This window comes from Heterocephalus glaber, unplaced genomic scaffold, assembly GCF_053883595.1.
Source record: "Heterocephalus glaber isolate CG9 unplaced genomic scaffold, H.glaber_assembly_v1.0 deba00000331, whole genome shotgun sequence".
In the NCBI taxonomy this organism is placed as follows: domain Eukaryota; kingdom Metazoa; phylum Chordata; class Mammalia; order Rodentia; family Bathyergidae; genus Heterocephalus; species Heterocephalus glaber.
The window spans coordinates 65,477,508-65,502,631 of NW_028258142.1; the positions used below are offsets into that span (position 1 = coordinate 65,477,508).

General features: G+C 39.6%; 1 protein-coding gene across 9 annotated transcripts in view; it reads left to right on the plus strand.

The window, feature by feature from the left end:
• Window positions 1-25,124, plus strand: part of Ankrd12 (ankyrin repeat domain 12) — a 91,471-nt gene that overhangs the window by 62,624 nt on the left and 3,723 nt on the right. For 7 of the 9 annotated variants that reach the window (XM_004853226.4, XM_004853227.4, XM_021265243.2 and 4 more), the window contains 4 exons: window positions 8,298-12,976; window positions 15,966-16,064; window positions 20,614-20,757; window positions 24,055-24,150. In XM_004853226.4, coding sequence (XP_004853283.1) covers window positions 8,298-12,976; window positions 15,966-16,064; window positions 20,614-20,757; window positions 24,055-24,150 — 5,018 coding nt within the window. Of the gene's footprint in view, window positions 1-8,297; window positions 12,977-15,965; window positions 16,065-18,307; window positions 18,411-20,613; window positions 20,758-24,054; window positions 24,151-25,124 lie in introns of those variants that run through there. The other 2 variants (XM_021265244.2, XM_021265245.2) reach the window with 2 other exon arrangements.

Consider the following 25,124-nt stretch of genomic DNA (forward strand, 5'->3'; position numbering starts at 1 on the left):
ACACTGGAGAAAGTTTAACATGCTAGTCATTGTCATAAGAATTGTTCACCCTAATTAAGTAGCTGCTGTAAACGTTCCTTACTTACAACCTTCATCACAGCCAAAGAAATGGTTCATCGTCATATATGAGCTTTCAGAGACTGCTCTAAGAGAAATTAGACTTCTCAAAAGACAGTAATGTATTCTAATGCACCATTATTTATTTAGTGCATTTCTGTGTCCTAAAACACAAAAAACAACCAGTATTTAAATTCTCATTTTCCCTTTTTGAATCCTCATTTTCCTCTTTGGGGGTATATGTGTGGTACTGGGAATTGAACTCTGGGTCTTCATGCTGAGCTATAGCCCTGGCCCCTTTTCTTTTTCTTTTTTAAGACAGAGTCTCATTAAGTTGTCCTGGCTAGGCTGGAACTTGTGATCCTCGTGCTACAGCCTCGCAGAGTGCTGGTATTACAGGCCTGTGCCAATTTGAATCCTCATTTTCTCAATGTTAAAATAGAATTTAACTGCACTATTATACCATAAATATGTTGTCATAATTTTAGAAGCTCATTTCCTCACTTGTATTTCAGGAACTATGAAATACGAGTAGTGATACATACTTACATGGAATTACCACAGTTAATAAATCCCGAGATCACAAAAAAATTTTTTCAGTCAAAATAAACCACATTTTTATCAGATGGCTTACATAATGCTATTTCCTCAGGAAGGAAGCGTCACCTCAGGAAATTGTAAAGCAACCTTTTAACTTTAGACATATGAGAATTACAGGACGAGGTTACATAAGGTATTTTGGACTGTCCTAATACTTATCAACGTATCTAATCATTAGAATTTAGACTCAGTAGAACATTTTATAGAATAAAGGAGTTTGCATATTACTGTACTTAAAGAGTTTTCTATTTAGCAAGGTAAGGTAGCATGTAAATAGTTTTTTTCTTTCCCAAATGGCATGTTTTAATAACTTCAGTATATCTGTTAGGTAACAGGAGATAGAGCTTATGGGGAAAATCACTGTCCATGTTTAACCCCAGCACCTAAATTTATTTAACCAGGACCATTAGTGACCTCTTTGGTTAAGCCTATTTTGGAAATTGTTGAATAGTAGCAAGTACCATGTCTGGTGTTTATATTCCACCTAACCCTGAGGTATCAGTGCATAGAAGAAATGAAATAGCTAACACGCATGTACCTGACAGGCAATTGGTATTCTTTATTTAATGACCATTATGGCCATTGAAAAAAAATTCCACTGTAGTGTTTTGTGAGCTATCCTTTTCCTCTGCTTTATAACACGTATACTTTATACACAGAATTCTAATTCATTTTAATGTTTTGAACTTTTAAAATATAAATAAATCAACTTGCTTCTACCAGTATCTTCAGTTTTTTGAAAATCAGTACATATCTCATCATATGTTTTATGTGAATTAATTGTATCAACCTAGCCCCAGAGCCTGAAAGTTTTAATTCTAGGTAGAGTGCCTTTTAGAGAAAATGTCAGATTTTAAGAAGAAGGGAAAAATCATGAATACTTTAAAGACCATACATTATAAAAGTGTGCTCTTTAGCAGTGTATAAAAATTATATACTATATATTCTGCATCTTCAACTTGCAGATAGATGGAGGGAGAAAGGAAGGGAGGAAGGGAAATTGTGGATGTAGCTGCAGTATGCTCTGGATGGCTGCAAATTCATGTACTGTAAGCCATTAAATTTTATGTGATATAAAGTAAGTCTGCTAAACACCTCTCTTAGAAGTTCATGTAAATATATGTCAAGAAATTTGACTTACATTTGCCCAAAAACTGTATTTTATTTATTGCACATGTCAGAGCTAATCAATTTTTGTTTTAAAATAATAGCTTGATGATTTTTCTTAACTCAATTTCTCCCACTGCATAGTAACTTAAAGTGGGTCTGTCACATACCAGTAGTGAGATACTGCTAAATATTTAAGACTAAACATCTTTGTAAAGGGCACATTTGGGCAGAACACAAACCCAAAGCAAAACACTTTTCACTTAAAACCATTAATTACATGTGCATACATTTAAATAAGTTCAGCTTTAGCTATATCATCCTGTCTGCAGAAAAAATGTTTTATCTAGTTGCAGTTAAAAGGACCTCCATGTGATGTGTATATTTATGATGGAATATCTGAGGCTGGGTGATTTTGTCAGTTTCCTTTAGTAACATCAAAATTTTTGTAGTAATACCTCTTTTATTTTCAGAGGAAGAAAATCTTACAGAATTAATTGTGTTACTGACAATTTAATAGACACTGATGACTGAGGGATGTATATTAAATGCTATGGTGCCTGATTTTATATCTTATGTAGATTTTGCTTTTATATGTATATTGTTAGCTATTGGTTTTATTCTGTACCCTGTCCACCTCACTCCTAAACTCTTACCTATAATTTGCTTACCAATATGTATTATTATAGAAGTAAAGTGAAAACAAATTCTCAGCTGGTACACTTATTCCTAAGTGAATGTATGATTACTTCTCACCTACAAAGCAGAATTCAAACACCTAACATTTACTTCAGGGAACTGAGATTTAGAAATGTAAATTTAGGAGAGACCATATGAAATTACCTAATATTTTGTTCTCCTGTCTCTAAGCTACATTTTCCAGCTACTTTGGCAAAGTTGAAGCCTTCAAGATTTGTTTGCTAAACTGCAAGTCCATTTTTCTGTTACTTGGCTAGGTAACATAAATATATATATAATTAATTGTAAATTTATATAATTAATTCCTAAATACCTTAGTTTTGCCTAGTGGATTATTGGCAGGACAAAGAGACTCTCAGAATAGACATAAAGGAGGCCTGCTGCAGTTGGGATACATTTTCCCACTGAGGCTGTCTGGAGAACTTCTCCACCCCAGAGTTGGCGTGCACAAGGAGCAGTCTCCTCAGGAAGACTGAGATGAGAGGGAACCTCAGTTAGGAGACAGGCCTCAACAAAGGAAGAAACCCAGGAATGTGAGGAAAGTAATGAAAGACAAGAAGGGCCAGGAGGAACAAACAGAACATCTGATCCGGGAGATTATAAATAATGCAGGGGAAAGAGGGTAAGTTCTCAAGGTCCTTGGAGAACACCGAGGGCACTGGACCCACCAGCCACATAACCACATGCTGCTGTGTGAAAAAGTAATCAGAGGGCATGAAGGTCCTTGAGATTCGAGCTGTGTGTGTTACTGAAGTCAGAGTTTTGTTCAGGACCAGACATCATGGAAGTGTAATTGAGATTTGAAAGGAGGGCAGCTTACAAAACATACAGAAAACAAAGACAGTAGAGACACAAGAAAAATGATACTAAGAAGCATATAGAGCATACACTATTCATGTTTCAAAAAGCAGTAAATGCTGGAAAGAAAATGTTTTTTAGTTGAAGAAACTGAAGACTTATGTTTTTAGATCAAAGGGAACTGTTTTTAATAGAAAAGAGAGAAAACCCACAGCAAGGCACATCATAACTTTAAGAGTGAAGAGTTTTGTTGGGGGGGGGGGGCGTACAAAGGATTGAACTCAGGACCTTGTGTTTGCGAAGCAGGTGCGGTGCCACTGAGCTAAATCGCAGACCCCCAGAAGTGAAGAGCTTTTCAAAAGTCCTGTAAGCTCCCAAAAATAAAAGAAACATAACTAACAAAGAGATACAAAGACTCCTGGATTTTGATGAAAATTTCTCGGATTATAGCAATGACCAGAATATCAAAGTTTTGTGGAAAATGTTATCAAAAAAGATTAGATCCTAATGTACATTGTGCAGATTTGGTTCTCAGGTTTACTGCATCATGCTATTGATGATATGAAGGCATTTTGTTTATCCCAGTGGACAACAAAACCAAACTATAAAGCAAATAAACTGCATGAGCATATCATGGGTGAAATACAAAGCAAAGCAAAATGTGGGAAGATGTTAGGATGCTCGTGGAATGTCTGAGCATGCTCTCTGAAACAACAGTAATACATTGGTGGGGAGAATTAGGAATCCTGTTTAGTGTAAGTTAACTCAAATAAAATCAAATGTGATAATAGTAAGCTATAAAAGTGGCTCTCCTGGGTGGTAGGATTATTGTAGTGTAGTTTTTATTCCCTCCTTTACCCATCTCTGTATTTTCCTGCCTTCTATTTCTAATATGAGATCTTTTATAGCAAAAGAATAGTGTTATTTTTAAATAAATAAAACAAAGATCACTAAAGTATGGCTTGAAACCTTCTTCTGAACTAGTCCATTTCGTAAGGGCTTGTAAGCAGGCGCTTTTCCGAGATTGATTGATTGTGCTGGGGATTGAACCAAGGGCCTTCAGACTGGGCTACATCCCCAACACTTTTTTGCCACCTTAAGATGAACCTGTAGTCCTCCCTCAGCCTCCCAGAGTGCTGGGATTGCAGGTGTGTACCTCCATTCTCAGCGTTTAGTATGCCTAGTATTAAAAGAATACTTAATTTTAGTTGTGTCTTCTGCAAAAAGAAAGAGGAAAACAATTTTGTTGTTGAAGGGATTTTTGACAATGGAAATTCAACAGTAATCTTTTCCCATTCTGCTCTTTAATTTGGGTGTGTTGATCATAACAGCTCAGGTTTTAGCATTTCTAAACTGTCTGGATTTGATCCTTGGCTCTTTAGTTTGGAACAGGTTAATTAATCTGTGCTTGGGTTCCACATCTGTAAAACTGGTATCAGAGTACACATCTTCTGAAAGTGTGGTGAAAGGTAAATGAGTTAATACTTGAAGCAGTATCGGAGCTGGGTAAGCATTAGTTTTTGAAACTGTGTACATAAGAATTAAGGTTATATTTAGACATTTGTATAAAATGAAATCCTCAGAACTATGTATATCACAACCTTAGGGTCTTTAATCTTCACCATTATAGAGATAGGAAATCTAATTCAAATGCACTAGTTTATAGTCATTTAATAAGGGTATTCAAGCCATAGCTTTTTTTCTTTATAAACTATTGATAGTCACAAATGAGATATTTTGTTGAACAGGTTTTTTTTTTGTGGTACTGGGGATCGAACTCGGTTCCTTGTGCTTGAGAGGCAGGCGGTAGAACCACTGAGCTAAATCCCTGACCCTTGTTGAACAGTTTTAAGATACTTTGTTGTTGTTGTTGTTGTTTTTGGGTACTGGGGATAGAACTCGGGACCTTGTGCTTTTGAGGCAGGCAGCGGAACCACTGAGCTAAATCCCTGGCCCTTGCAAATGAGATATTTTTATCTAACTTTTATGGGATATGTAAATCAAGACATTTATAGCTGAAATAATCTCAAAATCAAGAACAAATGGGGCCAGGGATTTAGCTCATTGGTTCCGGCGCCTGCCTCACAAGCGCAAGGTCCCGAGTTCGATCTCTGGTACCAAAAAAAAAAAAAAAAAGAACAAATGGATACCAATTTCATACTTAAAATTCAATTCTAATCTCAAGTAGGTATGCTTAATTTGGGGGTTTTTTCAAAGCATTTTATATATAAATCAGTATCAGTAGATCTTAAAGTAATACATTAGGGCCTAGATTTTTGTGGCAGAATTTTTTTCTCAGTGTGCTCAATCGTGAAATAAAAATAGAAGTAGAAGGTGTTTATTTGAATGTTTATGAAAAGATCACAAAATACAGCAACATCTTTTCAGATGTTTGTGCAGTTCATCTTGCCTGTATTTATCACCTTTTACATACTTTCTTTTTTCAGAAGTAACATAGCTTTATGTACCCATTTTGGAGTCTGAGAAACTAGGGTTTGAAGACCTAGTTCTACCAGCTAGTAACTTTATTGTCATGGACAGATTTATTAGTAATATTAACATTATTATGTAGCAGTATTCTGGGTATGTAAGATGGGCGCAGAGATCAGTGAGACAATTTATAGACTTGCATAAATCCAGTGTTCGTGTTACCATGCTTATTTTCTATATAAATTCTCTTATTTAGTTGTAGGATCTCTTTTTTAAAATCATCACTGGCATTAAATCATAGGTAGCAAGTGCAGTTTCTATTGTTGCTCCCACCCCTTTCTTTCTCTCCACTTCCATTTCGCCTCCCTCTTCTTTGGGAAATGATAAAACGTATTTTGCACAAGTTGTTGTCAATTAGGACTAATACTTTTATGTATAAAATATAAATTTCGGCTAGGGATGTAGCTTGTGGTAGACCACTTGCCTCGTATGTGTGAGGCCCATTGTTCAGTCCCAGCCCCGAGGGGGGATATACATATAGCATGTCACCAAACACTAATACATAAAAAATTAGATATCAGAAAATACATTTTTTTATTGTTCATTCTGTTTCTTCGCTCCCCTCTCTGCCTCCTCCTGTGAAAAGAAATCTGTGTCTAGATAGATTCGTTATGACTGGTGGTTTCCATAGCCCTCATTGTATCCTTGTGACAAATGAAGTAGGTACCTGGAGTTGGCTTGAATCAAGAATGAAAATTATGGGATTGACTTTCAGCTTTGTAAATTAACATGTGCGATGGCTTTAGTTTACATACGCCGTTTCTCTCTCTTTTTCTCTAGGTAGTGAGTAGTACACATGCATGGGGTAAGCCAGGTGCATGCCAAGAACTTCACGTACATCGGCCCTTTTGCTCCACGTCACAACCCTATGAGTGTTAGTCTCTAAAAATACATACAGACCCTGAAGCGTAGCACACAGATTTGAACAACCTATGCACTGCCCCACTACCTGAAGCTAATTATTATGTGTGTGGAAACTCCCTGTCAGAGCTGATGTCAGTCCAGTGAAAACAGTCCTGTGTATTTTTACCCAATTTAGCTGTGCCTAATATGAGGTGTGCCATGGCTAATCTCTTCATCATTTCCAGTGCTGGAAATGAAATAAATTAATGATGTTTCTTGGTTTGTCTTTTTTGCTATAGAGCATACTATTACTAATTTAAAATCCTTAGTGAAAGAATACATTTCATAATTAACATTCTCAAATATGTTCTTACATGTTACCTGATTTTGTACTCAGAAAATTATAAAATCTTTCTAAATATAATAATACAGATATTCCTCATTGAATGACCTACCTGTTTAACAACTGTTCAGACTTAGGACTGAGGTATACCATTCAAATCTACAACCCACTGCTCAGACTTACAACCTTTTTTTTTCTTTCATACAGTTCTGTACATCTTTATGGAGCCTCAGTGTCTTTTTTTGTACAATACACCTTGTTTATATAGTACTATAATTTCTGCTGATTGTATTATACAGTACAGTACTGTAGTTCTTTCTGTGTAATACATTACAGTACTGCATGTAAGAGTTATGCAAATAAAAGCAAAGTCATCAAGTTGGGATTTCCTTTGATCATCTCTTTGTTCTGGATACTGTAATGTGCATACTATATACAATTCCTCATTTAGCTACCAATTAATTTAATGACCCTGTTGCAGGACTGGCACTCGGTTGTTAAGTGAGGAATGTGTATATTTAAGGGCTTTGTTTTTGTTCTGTACATTGCATAATGTATTGGTTATTTAAGCCATTTTAAAAATAATAGACTAAAATTTAATTTTAAGCAAGTTAATGCTTTTTCTTACTTATAGGAAATATCAAATACAAAAGTAAAAAAACTAATGAAATAGAATCTGGCAAGGATTTGGCTTTGTTTATACAACAGATTGGATGTAATTTCATAAAAGTAAATTTTCATGCACTTAAAAATACTACATAAGTATTGACCCTATTATGTCCACTATTGTACTAAATTTATTCGTATTGAGTCTAAACTATGGGTAACAAAACTTAAGAGCAGGGTTTTTTAAAAATAATGTGTTCAAATTGTGTTACAATCACAGTCATATAATTGGGAGTTATATTTCTCTTTAATTTTTCTGATTTTTTTTCCCCAAATGGGTCAATCCCCAGCACCACTAAAAAAAGAGAAACTTAAATTACTGCCGTTAATGGAAATCATGTTATATCTTAGTTTTTCTAATAAATTTTCAAAACACATAAAACAACTTATCATATTTACTTAATTAAACCCTTTAATTAATAATTCTTAATCTTTCTCCCAAATCCAGACTGCTGGATTATAAAGCCCTACTCTGTAGAACATCTTTTCTTATAAATTTTCAACTAAACATTTCTGCTTTGAGAAGTATCAAAAGGATCTCACCATAAAGCAGATTCTCTATGAACCTATTCTGCAATACTGTAGCAGAGTTCTTACATATTTCTGTTGCACTATTTACATGTAAATCTAAAATGATTCTGACTTATATAAGCTATGTTTTGACCAATGGCAGATTTTTCTTTTCTTATTCTAGATTCTGAAGAGGCTCAGTCTGTAAATCCTTCTAGTGTTGATGAAAATATTGACTCTGAAACAGAGAAAGAATCTCTCATCTGTGAAAGTAAACAGATTGTTCCCAGTAAAGCACCTCTTGCATCGGCCCTTGATGAGTACGAGTTCAAAGATGATGATGATGAAGAAATAAACAAAATGATTGACGACAGGCATATTCTTAGAAAAGAACAACGAAAAGAGAATGAATCTGAACCAGAAAAGAGTTTATTTGCAAAACAGGAAAAAGCTTTCTATTCTAAATCATTTAAAAGTAAAAAACAAAAGCCATCTAGGGTTCTGTATTCAAGTACTGAAAGCTCTGATGAAGAAGTTGTTCAGAGCAAAAAGATTTCTGCTGCATCTTCTGTGCCTGAAACATCAAATTCTGACACACAAACCAAAAAAGAGTATGAATACAAGCAGAAGGGCAAAGTTAAAAGGAAGTTAAAAAACCAGAGCAAAAATAAAGAGAACCAAGAGCTAAAACAAGAGAAAGAAGAGAAAGAAAATACCAGAGTGACAAACTTGACAGTTAATGCTGCACTGGATTGTTCAGAAAAGACTAGAGAGGAGGGAAATTTTAGGAAATCATTTAGCCCAAAAGATGATTCTTCCTTACACTTATTTCATATTTCCACTGGTAAATCTCCCAAACATTCTTGTGGATTAAGTGAAAAACAATCAACACCACTAAAACAAGAACATACTAAAACATGTTTATCACCAGGAAGCTCTGAAATGTCATTACAGCCCGATCTTGTTCGATACGATAATACAGAATCTGAATTCTTGCCAGAAGGCTCAAGTGTTAAATCTTATAAACATAAGGAAAAAAATAAACATCAGAAAGACTTCCACTTAGAATTTGGTGAAAAATCAAATGCCAAAATAAAGGATGAAGATCATAATCCCACATTTGAAAATTCAGATTGCACCCTGAAAAAAATGGATAAAGAAGGTAAAACATTAAAAAAACATAAATTGAAACATAAGGAGAGGGAAAAAGAAAAGCACAAAAAAGAAACTGAAGGTGAAAAGGAAAAATACAAAAATAAGGATGGTGTTAAAGAACTGCAGCGGAGCATGGAATTTGATAGAGAATTTTGGAAAGAGAATTTTTTTAAAAGTGATGAAACTGAAGATCTATTTTTAAATATGGAACATGAGTCTCTAACAGAAAAAAAATCAAAATTGGAAAAAAGCATCAAAGATGAAAAATCAACTAAGGAAAAGCATGTCTCAAAAGAGAGGAATTTTAAAGAAGAACGGGAAAAGATTAAAAAGGAAAATGAGAAATCTTTTAGGGAAGAAAAGATAAAAGATGCAAAAGAAGAAAGAGAAAATGTACCCACAGATAAAGAAATAGAATTCACTTCTTTGGGTATAAGTATAAATGAGGAATCTGTGGGACTTCATTCAATGGAAAAGGAAATAGACGTTGAAAAACAAGAGAAACATATAAAAGAAAGCAAGGAAAAATCCGAGAAACGATTTCAAACTAAAGACGTTGAGAAGACTGAAAGAAAAAATTCTGAAAAAGAGAAGAAAATAAAACATGAGCATAAATCAGAAAAAGATAAGTTAGATTTTAGCGAATGTGTTGATAGAATAAAAGAAAAGGATAAACTGTACTCACATCACCCAGAAAAATGTCATAAAGAAGGTGAGAAGATAAAAAATGCTACTAAAAAAACTGATGACAGGGAGAAAAGTAGAGAGAAGGTGGAGAGAAAACATGATAAAGAAAAACCTGAAAAAGAGAGACACCTAACAGAAAGCAAAGAAAAGCACTTAATAGAGAAAAAAAGTAAACAATCAGATAACACTGAGTATACTAAATCAGAAAAGGGCAGAAATAAAGAAAGAGACAGGGAATTGGATAAAAAAGAAAAATCTAGAGATAAAGAAGGTATAACTAATTCCAAACACGTACAAGAAGAGAAAAGGTCAAGTATGATGGACAGCTGTAGTAAAGCACATGAGAAGACTTCCTCTCTTAAAGACAAGACAAAAGATGAGCCTTTGAAAACTCCAGATGGAAAAGAAAAAGATAAAAAAGATAGAGATATAGATAGATACAAAGAACGTGACAAACATAAAGATAAAATCCAACTAAATAGTTTACTCAAACTGAAGTCTGAAGCAGATAAGCCTAAACCTAAGTCATCACCAGCATCAAAAGATACTCGACCTAAAGAAAAGAGGCTGGTGAATGATGACTTAATGCAGACAAGTTTTGAGCGAATGCTAAGCCTTAAAGACCTAGAAATAGAACAGTGGCACAGAAAACATAAGGAAAAAATTAAGCAAAAAGAAAAAGAACGATTAAGAAACCGTAATTGTTTAGAACTTAAAGTAAAAGATAAAGAAAAAACAAAACATGGGCTAGCTGAATTGAAAAATAAAGAACTTACTAGGTCCAAGAGTTCAGAGCTGACCGATACTTACACCAAGGAGAAACAATCTAAAGATGCTGTCAGCAGTCGATCACAGTCTGTTGACACCAAAACTGTAACGAGTTTAGGGAAGTCATCCTTTGTTTCAGACAGTAGTTTAAACAGATCTCCTAGGTCAGAAGGTGAAAAGCCAGGTCTCAGCTCCAGGTCCATATCCATGATTTCCGTTGCTAGTTCAGAAGATTCCTGCCTTACTACAATGACAACCCCAAGGCCTCTTGCTGAATATGATTCAGACTTTATGTTAGAAGGGTCAGAGTCCCAAATGTCCTTTTCACAGTCACCTTTTTTGCCAATTGCCAAATCTCCGGCCCTTCATGAAAGGGAGTTGGACAGCCTGGCTGAACTGCCAGAGCGGATTAAACTAACATATGCAAACAGACTTCCAGCAACTCACCTCAGGGCATCTTCTGTAGAAGATGTTAAACTAATTATAAATGAGGGGAGACCTACTGTAGAACTTCGAAGATGTAGCATGCCATCTGTCATTTGTGAACATATAAAACAGTTCCAGACAACATCAGAAGAAAGCAATCAAGGTAGCTTAGCTGTGCCAAGAGATAATTGTCCTTCATCCAAATCTGAGGTATCTTCAAATGTACCTGAAAGAGACCTTTCAAACGTGTCTAACATACATTGCAGTTTCACGGCCTCTCCAGCTAGCTCTGCAAACAGCAAATACATTTCAGATGATGTAAATGTAATCAAGAGTACTGGTCCAGTGGCCACTCTGATGGACAGTCCTGTGCATTTAGATCCATCCAGTCAGGTTGGGGTGACCCAAAGTAAATCCTGGGAGATACCCGTGGATAGGATAGAGTCATTAAGCACCAGTGACTTTATCTGTCCAAATTCTGGGACACCTGATCAAGATTTCTCTGTTCAGGGTTTTTGTAATCCAGAAAATAAAATACTGAAAGAACAGAATACTGAATATTTATCCCAGCCCCAGACTGAACTGCCAGGAAACTCTTGTGCTCAGGATCCAGTATCCCTTCTGTCTTCACAGCAGCCTTGCTCTTTCCCCAGCCAGTCACTTTCAGACACTTCAGATACTGTCACTAAACATGTATCTTTGTCATATGTTGCCACTCAGGAGCTGGGTATTTTACAACAGAAAGATGCAGTTCAGATGATCAGTTCTGTTTCAGACATTGATAATGACTCAACAAAAGATGTGGAAAATACTTTTGTCCTAGCTGATGTTCAGAAGACTGATAACTTTGTCCCCGTGTACTCTGAAAGCACTATTCAAGAAGGATCATCAAACTTTGAGAAGGCAAGTATGTTGCCTGTGTTCCCATCAGAAAAGGACTTCACTGGAAGTGATGGCCACTCCCCACTAAATACACATGCATTTAGCAAACTCACTTACAAGTCTTCCAGCAGCTATGAATTTGAGAATAGCACAACTGATACTCAGGTTATTTTGCATGAAAAAGAAAACAAACTGGAGTGTTTGTTTTCAACTCATTTGAATAAGTATGATCCTGATTTATGTGAAATGAATACAGGGATGCCAAAGGGAAACCTAAATGAACAAGATAATCCAAAATGTCCTGAAAGTGAAAAAGGTCTGCTTTCCATCGAAGATGAAGAATCTCAACAAAGCACTTTATCCAGCCTGGAAAACCACTCACAGCACTCAGCACAACCGGAAATGAATAAATATGGTCAATTAGTTAAGGTAGAGTTGGAAGAAAATGCTGAAGACGATAAAACTGAAAACCAAATCCCTCAAAGAATGACTAGAACCAAAGCCAATACAATGGCAAATCAAAGCAAACAGATTCTTGCTAGCTGTGCACTGTTATCAGAAAAGGACAGTGACTCATCTCCTAGAGGAAGAATAAGACTTACTGAAGAGGATGATCCTCAGATTCACCATCCGCGGAAAAGGAAAGTGTCACGGGTGCCTCAACCTGTGCAAGTGAATCCTTCTTTACTACAAGCAAAGGAGAAGACACAGCAATCTCTGGCAGCCATCGTGGATTCTCTGAAGCTAGATGAGATTCAGCCATACAGTTCAGAGAGAGCAAATCCATATTTTGAATACTTGCACATAAGGAAAAAAATTGAAGAAAAGCGCAAGTTGTTGTGTAGCGTTATTCCTCAAGCACCTCAGTATTATGATGAATATGTAACATTCAATGGATCATATCTTCTGGATGGAAATCCCTTAAGCAAGATTTGTATTCCCACAGTAAGTAAGCCTGTCACTTGCTGTACATGTCATGCTATCCAGTAGAAGTGTAATGCAAGCACATACTTTAAATTTTTCAAGTAAACATCAGGTAAAATTAATAAATATATAATGCAAAACATCCAAAATAGTATTTAAATATATCAATATAGAAAGATTACTGAGATATTTTACTTTAAAAAATAAGTCTTTGAAATCTGGTTTGCTTGTAACACATCTCAATTCTGATAGCCACACTTCAGAAAATGTACAGTAGCTGTATGGCCACTCGCTTCTTTATTGGGCATCCCAGGACACCTATATTTTCTTTCACTTAATTTCTTTTCCCTTTGTTTCAAATGAGGTGTATTCTGACTTCTTTGAAGGAAATGTGTATGTTTTTTGATCCAATCCTTTACACTCTTCTCCCAAAGAGATCCCATTCCTCTCCACTTGTCTTCCTCTATTAAAACACCTCTTGCTACCATATTTTTTTCAGTTTCCTCTTCCACTGGCCTTTATTCACCCATTCAGAATGCATTTGGGTCCCCTCCATCTGGAGGAAAACATTCCCCCTTGATTTTTCCAGCTTGTCAGCCTCACTTGATCTCTCCTTCACTGGCGTACTCTAGAAGGGTTGTCTGTCCAGGAGGGTTTTTGTCTTGTTATCTCTTCGTTCCCTGGCCTTTAGGCCCTGGCCGCAGACAGCAGTGAGCTCATAATTGTCAATTCACTGGCCCCTCTCACTTTGCTTTCTGTTTGATCTGTCAAATTTGGCATTATGACCATCCTGTTCTTCATAAAATCCTCATCTCCCTGGTCTTTGAGCATGGTGCTCTCTTCTGGCTCATCTGTTTTACTGTCTAGGGTTTTCTGTCTCTCTCAGTGATTCCTTTTCTCTGCCCACCTTTTAGGCGTGAGTTCACCATTCTTCCATTTACTCTGTGTGCCCCCTACATGTGGAAATACCTGTTTCTGTGCTTTCAGCGGTCTTCGAGCTGCCAGTTCGTCCCCCCAAAGTCCTTAGCTGCCCATGTCATCTCTGTTGAACTCCAGCATCAAACCTACTTGCCTTCTAGACGCCATCCAAATGACCTTGACCCCCAAATAACCTTTACTTTCAAACCTTGCCTCCCAGACACCATCCCCCAAATAACCTTGACCTGTCAGCACCTGCACCAGGGTGGGTTCCCAGGGAGCAGGTTCTGAGGTGATGTGCAAGAGATTTATTAGTGGATGCTACAGAAGTAAACGTGTGTGAAGGAGGCGGAATCGAGTGGAGTGAGAAATGGGGCTCAAGTGCAGTTGACCTCAGCAGAACCTACAAGAGCTCTGGGCTGGGGTAATCCTCCTTGGGGGCTCTGCCCGAAGAGAGAGAGAGTGCCCTGATTATGCCAGTGCTCTTTCCTGAAAGGTTCTTTGGAGAGTGTCAGCCACCTCCACTCCGAGGAGCTGGGGATGAATGCCTCATTGCTGAACTCAGCGCATACCGAAAGGAATGAACTTCCATTTCTTGTTCTCAGAAACAAATTCGTGTTCATCAGTGATGACGCCAGAGGAGGAACTGATCAATCCCAGCATTCTATCACTGTGCTTTAAAACCCTAAATAATCTGTCCCCTTCACCACTCCCCTGATTTAGTGCCCCCGTTGTAACAACTTTCTCTTTCTCCTTCTGGTGTTTTTCTGCTGGAGCTTTCTTTTTTATTTTAAAACACTAAAAAGATATTTTCTTATGTCATTACATAGGCTGTGAGTCCCTGGTTTCCATGATGTACAGTTTAAAGTCCACATCTGAAGCATAGTGTGACTATACATGTTACAGTCTTACCCCAGTCTACCTCTTGAGCTTCATTTTCTCATTGCTCCTTCAAGACTTGACCACTGTCTCCACTGAGCTCCCCCTGGTTCCATCATTATCCTGGCAGTGCTCTATCCCAGTCTCTCAGAGAATCAGTCCTAATTGTATTGTCAGCCCTGAGTACACTACCAGTGCTGTCTTAATCACTTTCCCATCTCTGGGACAAAATACCTGACACCCACAGCTCAGAGGAGAGATAGCTCAGAGGAGAGATAGCTCACAGTTTCAGTCCATGGTCAGCTGGCTCCGAGGCAGAAGCAGCATGGTACAAGGGCTTGGCAGAAGAAAGCTCTTCAACCCATGACAACCAGGAAGCAGAGAAAAAAGGGAGGAGCCCAGAGGGAGATGTACCCTTCTAGGCCACACCCCAGTGAGCTGGCTCTTCCCACCAGGCCCACCTCCTAACTGCACCTTCAGCTATGACTCAAGTGGATATCCAGTCGCCTTTCAAAGGGCCCCATCTAAAACAGACTTTGGATGGACATTCTAGATCAAAACCATAACATGTTTCTGGCTATCTGAATGTCCTACGAGACCCTTGGAATCATGTCCAGTACCAAACCCATTTATCTTCTCTCAGGTGCTTCTTTTGCTTTGGTTACCATCATCATCTGCTCTCTGGTTTCCCAGATGTGGAGCCCAGCCTGACTTTGCCCTCTTCCTCTCTGTCCTGTCACATCAGTCCCTAAATCATGTTGGTGCCCCTTGCCTGTACCCTTTGTCACCACTGTGAGATGTCATTAGCTTTTAGACTGTTAACTCAAATGCATGTCACACTTTCAAACACCCTCTCACGGTGTGTGCATGAGTTCCTGTCTGTGCTGGGTGATGGCCAGTAACTGGATATTGGAGATGAGCTGCTGTATTCCCAGCTCTCGTCTCATCTCTCAGGCCAGCCGTTTTACTCCAGGCTCACTGTTAAACACCTGATGATGTAGCTGCCAGACTGAGCATGTTGCAGGCTCCCACTCTGCACAGGTGAGGCCCGGTTCCTGGCCATCACGTCCAGGGTCCCAGTCACTAGAAATAAGCTGTGTTCTTAATTCACACAGCATCAGGTTTTATGCACTTCCAAGGCTTAATTTTAAAAGAATGACCCATTATTGGTAAATGAAACCTAATATTCTTAACTATGTTTTTTAAAAATCAGATTACACCACCACCTTCACTGTCGGATCCGCTTAAAGAGCTTTTTCGGCAACAGGAGGTTGTAAGGATGAAATTGCGTTTGCAACACAGTATTGAAAGGGTAAGATTTGTTAAATATACATTTACTTTCGTGAAAAGAAACTTTTAACAATAAATTAAAATATTCTACAGTTTTTCATTAATGGGTTTTATTTAGACCCAATTTGGGAATGGTTTTATTTTGTTACAGTGTGCTTATCCAGTTAAGGGGGGGGAATGTTTACCTGTTTTAGGATAGCTGTTCCCATACTACAGTTCATGCTGAGTATATTGTTTCTAATAATTTCTCATTATCAAATGTTGAGTTTGTAGAACTGCAGCAGTAGATTCTTGGGAGGATGTTGGGATTCCCGGCTTTGGAATTAGCATTTGATGAACTAGTCACTTCAGGGCCGAGGTGCAAGGGCTGTGCTTTAGATCTACCTGGCATCTGGTTTTCCGTGGTTAGTCCTGGCATCCAGTAACAGGAAAGCTTCTGAGGGAGCCCTTTCACCAGGACTTAAAAATACAAGTGTAGCACCTCCTTAATCTTACAGGAGGGGGAAAGAACCCCAGAAGTGTGGTGCAAGCTGTGGCTTTACATGTGAGGCACACACATACTCTTGTAGGAGCCATACATGACCAGTTCCCTAGGACAGGTTTCAAACCCTTTTTGTGCTATGCACCTCTGCTACAAATTCCAGAGGATTACCAAAAGGGGAACAAGTAAAAGAAAGGAGCACTGATACAGAACGTACAACACTGGGTGTGACCCATTGTCAGCAACCCATTTTACAGCAGTCAGCTGTTAGGTCATATTCCATGTCAATAGCTGTTTAAACTGGGAAGCTACCTGATAACATTCATTTACACTCCTGTCCAGGTTATGGAAAGCCATGACACTTTACAGACAATTAAGAGTTCTCATTTGAAGCTGGGTGTGGTGCCACACTCCTGTCATCCCAGCACTCAAGGGGCTGAGGCAGGAGGGTCACAAGTTGGAGGCCAGCCTGGTGAGTCTGAGACTGGCCTAGGCCACATAACAAGACCCTGCCTCAAAAAGAATAAAATTTAATTTAAAAATTCTGATTTGAACTATGCAGCTTGCAGAACTTTAACAGATAACAAATGGCACTACTTTCCACATACTGACCAACAAATTAAGAATTGCAGAAAATTAGAAAGCATCTTAAATGTGTGACCAGTGTGACCAAAGGACTTTACTAAGTGGTGGCTCAGTAACTACCTGCAGAACTGCTTGGTACCTGGGCAGCTCTGTTGCACAACACAGACCTGCAGTCATGTGTCATAGTAGCAGACTAACAGAGTGGGCCCCTTGTCCTAGGAGGGTGCATTCCAAGACCTCGGTGGATGCCTGCACCCTAGGCTAGTATCAAACCTGAACTATGCTATTACTCATCTGTATTCCCATGATAAAGCTTAATTTTCAATTAGGCACAGTAGAGTAATGGCAGTAACATAATAAAAATAGAACACCCTTAATAATACCACATAGTAAAAGTTATATGAATGTCATTTCTCAGAATAGCCTCCCGTTCTCTGCACAAACTAGCCATAACCAGTTTAAGGTGCAACAGCAAAACTAGGAAGAAAAAAAATTTCACAGATAAAGATTTGTTATCACCTTAGACTTTAGCAACCTTGGCATATTTTTTTCTTCTCTTTTTAAGTTGAGAGCTTCACCTTTTCATTAAAGGAAGAACTGTCCTGTGACTCTGGCCTAAGCTGCTGGCATCACTGCTCTCAGACTTTAGGCATTACAGTCGCTCAATAGAATGAGGGTGACTTGAACACAGCTCTGCTGACCACACCTAGACGATCTGGAACCAGCAAGTGGGTGGCAGGTGGAGTGTGCGCTCATATGTGCCAGGCAGAGGAGTGACTCACATCCTGGGGGACAGAGCAGGATGAGACAAGACATCATCGCACTACTCAGAAGGGCATAGGATTTAAACCCGTATGCATTTTTCTGGACTTTTCTGTTTAATATTTTCTGACCGTGGGTAGCTGAACCCATGGAAAGCAGAGCAGAACCTCAGATAAAGGGAAACTACTAGAATTTTGAAATTAGTATAAAGATATGGGAAACTATCTGTACTCACTATAATAAAAACTGAAAATATTTATAATTTCTATGGATGATGAAGTTACAGATAGCTCTGATTCAACTATTGTTTTGGGACTACATTCATAATTGAAAGAAATGGCTAGGTGGAAGTTAAAGTAAAAGACAATTTTTTCTAGTTCATTTCAGAAACCACCACCACCAGTAGTCTACATAGGCTTCTTTTCTTTTCCCTCCAGTACTGGGGATCGAACGCAGGACCTTGTGCTTGCGGGGCAGGCGTGGCGCCACTGAGCTAAGTCCTCGGCTGTACATAGGCCTCTTGGGGGCTGAGGACCCAGGTGAAGAACTCTGGTTCTGGGGTCATTTCCCTGCAGCAGCTGGTACCATCCGAGTGCTGTATTCACATGTTTACGATGGGGCCAAAACGCGTAGGTCTCACTGCCAGGCATGCTACATTCCCACTCGCTGGCACCACTGGTGGTTCAGGCCACCTAGTGGGACAGTCCCGCGTGCACCAGCTGTGGTTCAAGCCAGCGAGAATGTGTTAAAGAAGAGTGCTGACTGTCAGATGCCCTGCCACATTTCCTTAGCAGTGCCCCATGCTCACTGCCACCCAGCAGCCAGCACACCCAGGACACTGAGAGGCTTGGTCAGGAGTGCTGACCTCAACGGGCAGTTAGACCGGAGACGAACGGTCTGACTTAAGAAAACATATTTTTCACATATATGTGTGCTTTTGAGGGATTTTGGTTATTCCTCCTAGTTTCTACAAGACCACAAAGCATCTTTTTAGGAAGGTACTTCTAGCTATATTTTTTCTTATTAATAGATCAAGTTTTTCAGCGCAATATTTAGCACTTCAAGTTGTACAAACTTGTACTTAAGTTAATAAGTCATAAACATTAGACTTATCTCTAAGTATCATTAATCACATGAAAATTAAGAAATTAGGGCTGTGTATCATTTCCCTAAATGATAAGTACCAGGCAGCAGTGCATGTTTGGGTATAAAGGTGGCCTGCATTCTCTGGCGAAGGAAGACAGAAGGCCTTGTCCTGTGAGGGCAGAGTAGGGAGCATGGCACTGAAGCAGTGATAAGACTCGTCCTTGACACTCCGTGAGTCGAGGCCAGCAGAATGATGGGGAATCTCAGACGCCTGGGGTTCCAGAGTCCCTGCCTCTGTGCACAAAGATCTTGCCAAGCCAGAGACCCCAGGGTTATCCCTGTTTGTTTTGTTTTCTTGCAGTACTGGGGATAGAACCCAGGGCCCACATGCCCTAGGTGAGTGCTCTGCCGCTGAGCTGTATCCCCTGGTCCCCACTGGTACTTAATTCCATTCACTACCAAATGGCACAGAGGCGTAGACAGGACTAGATGGGTTGGATGTGCAGCTGGGCCTCTGGGATTCCCCTTCTGCTAAATGGAGAAGATTGCTCGTTTCATTAAACCAGAGGTTTGTAAGTAGTTAGCACAAGCATGTGATCTGTTTATTTCTATGACAGTGTTCATTATAAAAGAGAAATTGCCACTGCAAGGGGATACCACTTCCCATGAGTTAGAATCCAAAAGACAGATAATAGCAAGCACTAGCAAGGGTGTAAAAACATTGGAACCCTCATACAGGCTGCTCTAGAAAACTTTCTCCATCAAATTAGACAGACCCTGTGCCCAGCTATTCCACTTCTAGTTATTACCAGAGAGAAGTGAAAACAGATATCCAAACAAAGACTTGAGCATAAATGTTCTGAAATCATTTCTTGTAATTGGCCAAAAAGATAATGACTGTAGAAGTGGCAATGCATTACCCCTGCCCTCTCAGGTTCTCTGTTGGGCCTGAGAATTAAATCCACAGGCAGACAAACGAGAAAAGCTTGCAGGCTATGCTTTCACTCAGGTTTGCGTGACTCGACCCTCACAAGGAACTGAAGACTCAGAGTGGAAAAGCCGAAGTGCTTTTATGCTAGGTTGGATGAAGAAAGCTAAGGGGAAGTGAAGGTTATTTTAACAGGGTCTGTCCATAGTTAGCTTGGTCTTGACTCTATGTGGTGACAGGAATGTTTCCTCCTGGACTAGAGGACGTCCTTCACCTAGCAGCTCCATCTGCTGCTTTCAGGAAGGAGAGGTCAGAGTGCATTGTACCTGTTGTGTTTCAGGTGACTTTAGCTCAAGATAGTCCTTGTGCCCTCAGAACGCCATATTTTGAGGTGGCATATTCTGCTTTTCAAACCCACATGATCAGTTGAATAGCTAAACAAAACGTGTTATTATTTACAGAAAGAGTGAAGTACCAATACTTCTCATGTGGCTCAACCTTGAAAATTTTATGCTAAGTAAAATCAGCTAATCACAGAAGACCACATTTGTATGTGGTCTTCTGTATGTGGTCTCTGAACAGCTTTCTGGTGTTCATATTAAATGTCCAGAATAGGAAGATCCGTAAAGTCAGAGGGTAGCGAGTGCTGCCAAAAGGCGGGGAAGACAGTGCTAGTGGGTGTGGGGTGAACAAGTTACTGAGTTGATTTTTAATTCTTTGTTCAACTAGGAAAAACTTATTGTGTCCAATGAACAGGAAGTTCTTCGAGTTCATTACCGAGCTGCGAGAACACTGGCAAATCAGACGCTCCCATTTAGTGCTTGTACTGTCTTACTGGATGCAGAAGTATACAATGTACCCTTGGACTCTCAGGTAAAGTGCTCCTGGTATGTTTAGTGTGTTCCAGAAAATGCAGTTTGGTTATTTTTTAAATCTTATTTCCAGTGGTGCCGCTGCCTGCCTCACAAGTGCAAGGTCCTGAGTTTGATCTTGGGTACCAAAAAAATTTTTTTTTAAAATCTTCTTTCCATAAAAGAAAGTTGAGCAATCATTAAAGCTCAAAAGAAGCTGGGTGCAATGGCATATGCCTGAAATGCCAGCTGCTCAGGAAGATGAGGCGAGAGGATCGTGAGTTCAAGGCCAGGCTGAGCAACTGAGCAAGTTTGTCTCCAGGTAAATAAACAGGGCTGAGGATGCAGCTCAGTGGTAGAGCACTTGGCTAGCCTGCATGAGGCCCTGGGTTCCATACCCAGCACCACAAAAAAAAAAAGGTCAGAGTACCACTCCCAAAACAAGTGATCCTTGATTTTCTAGTTTATATCATAAAAGCAGATAACTAAAATGCATGTACTTAGGATAATGCCCTTACGCTAACCAGTCATACTTTTTGTTCTGACCTTCAGGCAGCTAGAAGGCATTGCACATGAAACATGGGCAGGCAGGCAAGCAGGTGGCACTGCCAGCCAAGGCACAGCTAAGACAGGGCCAGGCTTCTGCATCACTCATGGGTGTTTGTAGGATAAGGTAACAGTGAAAAACTGGAAATTAGCAAATTACATGAATTTAGAACCAGACTCCATAAGCCAGAAGGAAATTCATTGATCAAAAGAGAAAAAATTCAGTGGATTAAAATGTTTAAGTATAGGTAGTGAAAGATTATCGCAAACTAGGAAATGCTTCAAAACAGACCAGTAACGCAAAAGGTAGAGGGGCTATTTCAGAGAAAGATACTTAGCCTTCTCTTGGCTTTCTTTTTCTCATTTATGAGAAAAGGAAATTGAACTAGGTCAGATTTCAGCTTAAAGATGCTGTTTATTTCATGTGAGAGTGTTTAGAGTTATCTAAAGGGCCATTAAGTAATAGGATGTTGTTTCGGGGTTTTTTGCTACAGGGGATCGAACTTGGGTCCTTGCGTTTGCGCAGCAGGTGGCGAAACCACTGAGCTAAATCCCCGGCCCTAAATAGTAGGATCTTAACAAAAAACTAAGGAAATAGATACTGGAGAGGCTGTGAGGGACTTTCTAGAATTTCCGTATTTAAGCATTTTATTGAGAAATGGGAAGAAAGTGTTCAAATGGGAAGAGGAACAAGGGAGGAAGGAGGAAAAAGGGAAGGAAAGGTCAAGAAAAGTGAAAATAGAAGGGAAAAATGGAAACAAACTTTTGTATATAGGGGAGGAAAATTGAGGGGAGAATGGGATAAAATAAAATTTATTTTAAAAAAAAGAATGGATGATTTTAAATAATTGAAATTAACAATTTAATTGTGTTGCGACAGGCTAGACTAGAGGGTTTATAATCAAGCTAGAAGGGTAGCTAGTCCAGGCCGGGCATGGTGGTGCATGCCTGTAATCCCAGCTGAGGCTGAGGCTGGGGGGCCGCTGCAAGTTCAAGGCCAGCTGAACCAGAGAGACTGTGTCTCCAAAAACCCACTGCTTCAAAATGAGTGAGTGCTGTTTCTTTCTCCTTCCAAACTAATTGGAATGAGGAAAGATTTACAAAGATAAGAACAGATCTATAGCAGAGCTAGAAATTGAGGTGGGAAACTAGTGGACCAGAACATGAAGAAATTTCTGATGAGGAATGAGAGAGGCAAACATCTCGGCAGGCCGGGGAGGTAGCTCAGTGCTGGAACACTTGCCTGGCACATGTGAGGCCGAGTTCAACCCCAGCACCAAAATAGAAATAAATGAGTAGAGTTTTTCTTCAAAAAGAAGAAAGCCCATTGGTAGTGAAATAGAACAGAGTGCAGAAGCCTAGCCTCATCGGATTCAAAAAGCACAGTCTAAAACTTAAGTGAATTTTCCCAGTAAACTCAGCATGATCCCAAAATTAGAGAAGAAGCAAGCCTGGGCCACAGTCGGCCTAACAATTAAAAATACTAATAAACTTACTCCTCTTGAGGGAAATACTTTTCATATTAAGGTGAAGAAATTACTGCATTAGACTACATTTACTTTTCTGGGATTTCCACCCAAGACTTGATTTTACCGTTCTCTCCTAAAACTAAATAATGTAAATGTTCCATTCTAAAGTGATTTTTTTGTTTTGTTTTATTTTGTTTTTTGGGTACCAGAGATCGAACTCGGGTCCTTGTGCTTGTGCAGCAGGCAGCAATACCACTGAGCTAAATCCCCAGCCCTCTAAAGTGATTTTGATGATGTGCCCCGCCCTAAATTTTCTTAGCAATCCAGACCACTTGATTTCACATTTAAGTTAAAGTTGATGAGATACCACAGTGTGGGCCTGCTCTCTTGACAGGGAAAGTCATCCTGAAAACATTTTTGCGTTTTCAGGGACCTCCGTGAGTATGGACCATGTTTGGGGCCGGCTTTGCCAGCAGAGCTGAGCAGCAGGCTGGCTTCCTGCGCCAGACAGCAGCCCCTCAGTGAGGGGAGCCTGCCTCTCCTCTCAGACTCCTTCCTTTTCAAGTGCACTTGGTAAACTTGAGAGATAAAGATTCCAGCGGAGAAGTCGGCACTTCTTCCTTAAGGGCCACAGAAGCCGGCCGTTGCTGAGCATGCAGGTAGTGTGGTTGTGGGCCACTCTGCCCAGATCCACAGGCTGCTGCTGCTGCTGGGGTTGTAGCAGGAGCGCTTGGTGTGGGATGGAGCGCTTCCTCGGCACAGTTGCAGTTCTCCCAGGAAGTGGAGAGAGGCACTCTCCTCCGAGCTCAGAGAGAGGGCACAGGGAGCATCGAAGCAGTTCAGGGCTGCGCAGGGGGGTGAGGGCTGACATGTGCAGAGCCGTCTTCATTCCACACCGGCGGTCTTCAGAACTGATTCGAGCACTTAGTCTGAGGTGGGTCCTGCTGGAAAGGCAGCCCTCCCGTGCCAAGACACTTTTTCCCTTACATGTGGCAACCTTTAAATCTGTAATCATAGTTTTTCAGTAAGGATGTCACGGGCGCATATTTCACATGACCTGGGTTTTTTAGAAACATCTTTGACTCACAGAGCAATTGGATTCTGTAAGTTCTGCTAAATACTGTGTATACTTGATATAAAAACAAGAGCTTTATCAGATTTTAAGTTTATATTGCATCTTCAAAACATTTCCCTCATAACTAAACAAGAGGGCATAGATGATAAAAGGGTATTGTGTTGACATACAGATTTTTAGAGTGTTTATTGTATTACAATATCCAACTGCTTTTAACCTTCTCTTTCAGTCTGATGACAATAAAACTTCAGTGAGAGATCGCTTTAATGCAAGACAGTTCATGTCTTGGTTACAGGATGTAGATGATAAATTTGACAAATTAAAGGTATGTATGTTTCAAAATCAGTTTAAATGAATGCTTCTCCCATTCTACAGAGAAACTGCTGCTCAATCAGTGAAAAGTAATCAGGAAGGGAAATATTGGTTAGTCATGAGTTTTCACCCAGGAGCACAGTTGAAAAGCTAAAGAGAAGGGCTGGGGATGTAGCTCGGTGCCACTGCACCTGCCTGGCAAGCGCAAGGGCCTGAGTTTGATTCCCAGTACCAGAAGGAAAAGAAAAAAAAAGCTGGGCCAGGGATGGAGCTCAGGGGTTCCAGCCCCTGCCTTGCAAGCGCAAGGTCTCGAGTTCTATCCCCAGCACCAAAAAAAAGCTAAAGAGAAATAAAGACCACAGGTCCATTTTAAGGGCTATGGTAGTATAAAAAATCAAACTACTATAGAAGAAGCAATTTTCAGTGTGGGTATTTCTGCTTATTATCCAGTATATCTATGTAGTGTTAGCTGTGACATGGAGAATGGTAAGAGAAGGAATATATTTTGCAGATCTATAAAGAAAATGATTTGAGCTGGGTGCAGTGTGGTATGTGCCTGTAATCGCAGCTACCAGGGAGGCCGAGGCAGGAGAATCACACATTTGAAGCCAGCCTGGGCAAATTGGCAAGACTGTGTCTCAAGATTAAAAATAAAGGGGCCCGGGTATTTAGCTCAGTGGTTTCACCGCCTGCTGCACAAGTGAAAGGACCTGAGTTCGATTCCCGGTACCAAAAAAAAATAAAAAAATAAAAAAGGTCTGGGGATGTAGCTCAGTGGCTAGAGTGCTACCCAACATGCATGAGACCCTGAGTTCTAGCCCCAGTAACCTCAAAGAAAAGAAAAAGAAAATTACTTCATTTGAGATTTTAAATCATTTCTCCCTAGATATTATGATCCCTTTTGATCATTTGAAAACTCATAATTTGAAAGATTTTTTTTTTTTGGTACCGGGGATCGAACTCAGGTCCTTGTGCTTGGGCAGCAGG